Source organism: Juglans regia, chromosome 2, assembly GCF_001411555.2.
Source record: "Juglans regia cultivar Chandler chromosome 2, Walnut 2.0, whole genome shotgun sequence".
Classification (NCBI taxonomy): domain Eukaryota; kingdom Viridiplantae; phylum Streptophyta; class Magnoliopsida; order Fagales; family Juglandaceae; genus Juglans; species Juglans regia.
In genome coordinates, this window is record NC_049902.1 from 18,855,108 (window position 1) to 18,861,196 (window position 6,089).

The 6,089-nt window shown below is 39.1% G+C and overlaps 1 protein-coding gene across 1 annotated transcript; it reads left to right on the forward strand.

Annotated features, from left to right (window-relative positions):
* The first annotated feature begins 4,152 nt into the window (after window positions 1–4,152).
* Window positions 4,153–5,719, forward strand: LOC108989918 (uncharacterized mitochondrial protein AtMg00810-like). The gene is made up of 2 exons (XM_018963683.1): window positions 4,153–4,298; window positions 4,663–5,719. Exons 1-2 carry the CDS (start codon window positions 4,153–4,155, stop codon window positions 5,717–5,719), a joined length of 1,203 nt encoding a protein of 400 aa, XP_018819228.1.
* Window positions 5,720–6,089: the final 370 nt, after the last annotated feature.

Sequence of the window (6,089 nt, forward strand, 5' to 3'; positions counted from 1 at the left end):
GAAAAAGTCAGAGTATTGGATCCAGTTCATAGAAGCCCAAAGCTTTACTTGCCTTCTTATAACCCGTGACAGGGCCGTAACTGAACAGAATGGAAACAAAATCAAATTCAGAATCAGGGAGTCATGCTAAAGGTTTTCAGAAATCACGTCTTTTCCAAATAGAGTACCGAACAAAAATCTTCGGAACAGAACAAAATCATATCACAACATAATTTATGCACAAAATTCATATTCGCTCTCATTTTCAAAGTTTAGAAACAGAATGTCAAAAATAAGCTTATGTCTACACCAGTCATGACAGAAAATACTTTCTTCTTAAACAGAATCTTATGAGTAATGTAGAACAAATAACTGAGGTAGTTCAAATTTCTTTTTATAACAAAGCATGCATATTTTCCAAAACGGACCTCAGTTCATTTTAGTTAATGCAAATTCTAGCATAGGAACCCCGCTTATCTGGACTTCTTAGCTTTTCAGAAATTTTCTCAAAATGTCGATAATTAACAATCGTCACCTATCAAATAATCAAGTAATTCTCGTAAATTTTCAATCAATCACGTATTTCGTATTTGAACCCAAGAACCTATTTAAATCCTCAAAACCTAGAATTCTAATAATTCCTATAATACCACCATTATCTAAAATCACCAATATCCACTTAGTCGAATCTGTACCGAATAAGAGATTTAATCGAGCAAATATTTAGGCATTTGCGGAACTCAATAAAAAGTAATCTTCAAAAATATATAAAGTACCAACAATATATTATAAATTAATAGAATATTTAGACTACTTTAAAAGTCTTATAAAATACGCCATGCAAAACTCCTCTAAAAAAAAAATTAGAGTTTTTGTTAACAATATTGTTAAAATATTTTCTACACAAAAATAATGCTTTATGAGACTTAAACCCAAAACTCATTTTAACATAACAAAAAAAATAAATAAATAGATAAATTCCCTTCATCCGAAACACATTTCAGTTAAAAAAAAAAAAACCAACTTAGTTGATGTTTTAAACAAACGGGCGAAACGGTAAAAACGTTCTTCTCCTACCAGTTACTCGAGACGACCACAATTTTCTTTTTAAGTAACTCTTATTAACAGTAAAAACTAAAATCAGAAGAGGCAAAAATGCGAGTGACGGTAGGGACATACTCACGAGAAAGAAACTCGAGGCAGCAGCACTGTGGGAGTGCGACAGACGCTGGACAGAGGTGGTGATGACTTTCCTCGACGGCGTCGCACGGGAAGAGAGGGAGAGAGAGCTGAAACCGAGAGAGAGAGAGAGAGAGAGAGAGAGAGAGAGAGAGAGAGAGAGAGAGAGAGAGAGAGAGAGGGTGAGAGAACGAGAGAGACCGAAAGGAAAGGACCCTCAACCAGAAGTGGCGCGAGCTTACCGTGGGAAAACTGAGGCAGCGTGCGGAGGACCGGGGTGGGGGAAAGTCCTCGCCGGTAGTTTCTGTGGAGGCACAGCGTGGTGAAGCTCTCGGTGGGGGGTGATTGCAGTGGCTGTAGGTTGCTCTGTTTTGGACAGTTAAAACAGAGGATTTTCGGCTGGTAATGGAGGCGTTGGGAGGTGGCTTCGTGGCTGAGGTTCTGCGTGGACTGGGTCCGGGGAGTGGCGACTCGCTGCCTGGGCTGGTGCTCTGTTTTTGGAGGTACAACCGAGATGGTGTTTACACGGAGAGGGTGGTGGCGCCCGGCTTGAGTGGTGGACTTTGTGTGGTTGTCGTTCCGTGTGCGTGAAACAAAGGTTGGGCGTGGCAGGGTGGTGAACGAGCTAGAGGGCGAGCGCTGTTTGCCAAGAGGAGAAGAAAAAAAAATATATACTGGGCTAAGGTTTGTGTAGGAGGGCACGGCGGAAGCATCTTTCGAATACGTACAAAATATAAATATATAAGTGTAGAAACAAGAAAAGAAAACCCTAGAGAGCCGAGAGAGAGACGTGCGCTCGGACGTGCCGTGAGTGTGCATGGAGTGAGCGAGAGGAACACTATGGGAGTAAAGAAAAAAAATAGACAGAAAAAAGAAGAAAACAAACAAAAACAAAAATAACTAATTAAACATGCAGGGAGAGTAAAAGAATAAAAAAAAAATCAAGCTCCAATAAATAAATAAATAAATAATCTAAAGTCCAACCATACCAATTTTGGGTCCGGGTGTTACATTCTCCCCTCCTTAAAAAAAAATTCGTCCTCGAAATTTGCTAGTACCACAAACAAGGCCTAAATATTTATCCACTACAAACATCTCATGCCTACCCCAAACGTCGATTATATTGCTGCACTTAATAAATAATCCAAAAATTGTCGAACCTCATATTTCAAATCCTAACTCTCCAATATTATCGATTGTATTCTCCTATAATATCCTTAGCCATACACGTTCGCACATACTGCCTTATCAAATTTAGAATATAAACCTCCATAATGCAATTAAAGACCAACCAATAAATTCCAAAATCTTCACCTAATATAAAACCTCAATAAATAACGAAAGACACTCTCAAACTATTATATCACTACAACCACGCTTCCGCTGTTCACTCTAACAACTTCTAGTCCTAAAACATTGAATCTCAAACACATACGTTGGGAAAGAGCTAACCTCCACATTTAATCAGTCTTTACCAGCTAAGCCTCACAAATAACCAAAAGATAACTCCCAAAATAATATTTGAATCTCCAAATAATAGTACAATCAAATGCTCCAAAAATTAAGTCCTAGGTAATTCAAGTCACGAATTCCCGAATCCTTAGAAAATCTACTTCCAACCATAAATTTTCCTAAACTTCTCACTTCCAAAACACATACTAACTCATCAAACACCAAAAGCTAGAGCCTCGTAGATATAAAATATTGGGTCTAATCCCTTTGAAAACCTTTCCAACCAAACCACAATATTCTAAACTATACAACTAGGAAAGTTTCATGCAATCATAAGATTAATCCCAACTCAACTAAAACAAAAGCTTTCAAGGAGAAGAAATAGTGGGGTACCTGTGATCGCATTGTTATCGTCTTCAACATCTTCAGTTGTCAATGCAAACACTCGAGCTGGTCCCATTCTACGTTGATTGTTTCCCTGTGTCGTCTGACGGGGACCTGGAGGTGTATTGGTCTTATTCTTGTCGTCTGACAGTAATGGGCATTCTCTGATGAAATGGCCAGTCTTTCCACATCGGAAACATGACCCATTTTCCTTTCTACACTCCCCAACTCACCTCCCCTTATCTCCATAATATTTCAGATGACATTGATGGTTCAGCTGAGGATCAATATTAGAGTTTATGGAGAAGATTAGCAGTGAATGGTTGTTGGGTATTTCGTGGTATTAATGTTGATGTTGGAAGTTATTTATATTTCTTAAGTTTGCTTCAATGGATTTAGACGGTTTATGGAGACTTATGTTAATGTTTCATTATTTCTAGTTTGTTATTTGAGACATGAAGAAGAGTTGGTTTTATTTGAGTTGCTAGATTGAAAATTGGATAGATGAGTTTATATCGTTTATTTAATTGAAGTATTTACGTTTGATTTGAGGTTTGGGAAAATATATATATCCTTGAATTTGGAAGTACTCTAGCCTTGTTAGAGTTGATTATCAGGTTATATGAGTTAACTCTCCGGACCCTCGGGGACGGGGCGTTACATTACAAGTGTCTAGACTTCAAACAAAATAGACTCTACATCTCCAGGGACGTCATTTTCAACGAGTCATCATTTCCTTTTCGTACATCTCAGCCCAGTCTCATTTCTAATTCCTCCAGTGTGGAAACTACTCTTTTACCTCTACTCACACCTTCTATTCTTGGGCCTAGGCCCAACCCATCATCTTCTAACTCAGCTTCACCTTTACAATCGTCTTTGACCTCTTGCACATCCTCCTCTGCAACAAACACTTCCATTCCGTCTAACATTCAACCATCGGTTTCCACCCACCCACCTTCCTCTCTTCCTTCTATCTCTCTTATTCCACCTCGTTCACCAATTATAACTCGTGCCCATACAAATTCCTCTCGTCCTCGAGTCTTCACGGATGGAACCGCGTTGTATACCTCTCGGTATTGTTTTACTACCTCTATAAGTGTTCCTGATTATCCTTCTAGTTTCTCTGCAGCTGTAAAATTTCCAAAATGGTGTGACGCGATGTATCAAGAATTCATTGCACTGCAACAAAATCAGACGTGGAGCTTAGTCCCTCCTCCTCCCATGGCAAACATCCTTGTTGTCGCTGGGTGTTTCGTACCAAAACCAGAGCTGATGGTTCTTTCGAAAGAAGATAAACACGACTGGTAGCTAAAGGCTACCATCAACTCCATGGTTTGGACTACACTGAGACCTTTAGTCCAGTGGTGAAGCCATCCACCATTCAACTAATCCTCTCACTTGCAGTGACTCAATCTTGGCCCTTACGGCAGCTTGACATCCAAAATGCATTTTTGCATGGATCCTTAACAAATGATGTGTATATGCAGCAGCCTCAAGGATTTGTTGATTGAATCATTCAAATTATATCTGCAAACTCCATAAGGCCATCTATGGCCTCAAGTAGGCCCTAAGATCAGGGTTTGCTCAGCTTAGTTCTTGGCTTCTTGATTTCGGTTTCACTGCCTCCAAAATTTACCATTCCTTATTCATTTTAATTCATGTTGATAGCAAAATTTATTTTTTGGTGTATGTAGATGACAATGTCATCACATCTTCACATTCCTCTACCATTAATAGTCTTATTTCAGCATTGGGACGTGCTTTCCTAGTAAAGGACCTCGGTGATCTTTCCTTTTTCCTTGGAGTTGAAGTTGATCACACAGCACACGGCTTGATTCTCTTTCAAGGACAGTACATCAAGCAACTGTTAACCGGTAGCAAAATGCTTCACACTAAACCCAGCAATTCTCCTATGGCTGCTAATCTCAAACTTTCCAAGTTTGACTCACCAGATTTTGAAGATGCTACACTTTATCGAAGCATAGTTGGGGGCCTCCAATATCTGTCCTTGAACAGACCAGATCTCTCTTTTGCAGTCAACAAAGTGTGCCAATTCATGCACACACCTAAAGCTTCTCATTGGACTGTTGTGAAATGTAGCTTACGATACTTGAAAGCAACCATCAACTATGTTCTGCTCTTCAAGCCTCAAACTGATTTTTCTCTTCAAGCATATTCTGATGCTGATTGGGGGGGTTGTCCGGATGATCGCCGATCAACTAGAAGATTTTGCATTTACTTGGGTCATCACTTAATATCATGGAGTTCAAAGAAGCAAAGCACAGTGGCACGTTCTTCCACTAAGGCCGAATACAAGTCCCTTGCTTCCTTAGCAGCAAAGGTTATTTGGTTGCAAACAGTACTTCATGAACTAGGTGTCTTCCTTTCCACAGCTCCTACTTTATGGTGTGACAATATTGGAGTAATATATCTATCAATGAATCCTATCTATCACTCAAAAACAAAGCACATGGACATTGATTTTCACTTCGTTAGAGACAGGGTTGCGGCAAACACCTTACAAGTTCAATTCTGCAGTTCACAAGACCAATTGGCTAATCTTCTTACCAAACCTATTGTTGCTGATCGTTTTCATCGTTTAAGATCGAGCCTCAATGTGGTAGACACCTCATTGGCCTCGAAGGGGTGTATCAAGCTAAATGACTCATCTGAGACTTTACACAAACACAAGGATGGCATTACGGGTGGTACGGCAATAACATGAAGCCCGATATTACTCTACTCACATTGTACAGCAATTCACAAGAGCCTTCTAGAATAGAACTGTAGAGGAAGTCTTCATTATTTCTATCAGGTTATTTGTAACAACTATTATTCTTTATTCTCTTTTACTTATGTATAAATATTACACAAAGCACTCAATGAGAATCATAGAAGTTTCTCCATTTTTCCATTCTGTTGTCAAAGGTTTGCAATTAATGTGACTTTGATGGTAGGGTTCCATTTTTCTGATCATTTTTTAGTTAAAACTTAATAATAAGAGATTTTAAATGACTTGACTTTATAGCTCCTCTCAAGTAACGCAGAAGATCCCTTTGTCTCCCACTTCCTTTTTCCTCTTTCATTCATAAGGG

Bases quoted from the DNA above. Each gene is read 5' to 3' on its own strand.
- LOC108989918 (XM_018963683.1), top strand. From the start codon at position 4,153: ATGTATCAAGAATTCATTGCACTGCAACAAAATCAGACGTGGAGCTTA. The intron at 4,299-4,662 runs GTAGCTAAAGGC...TCATGTTGATAG, and splicing joins AAAGAAGATAAACACGACTG to CAAAATTTATTTTTTGGTGT.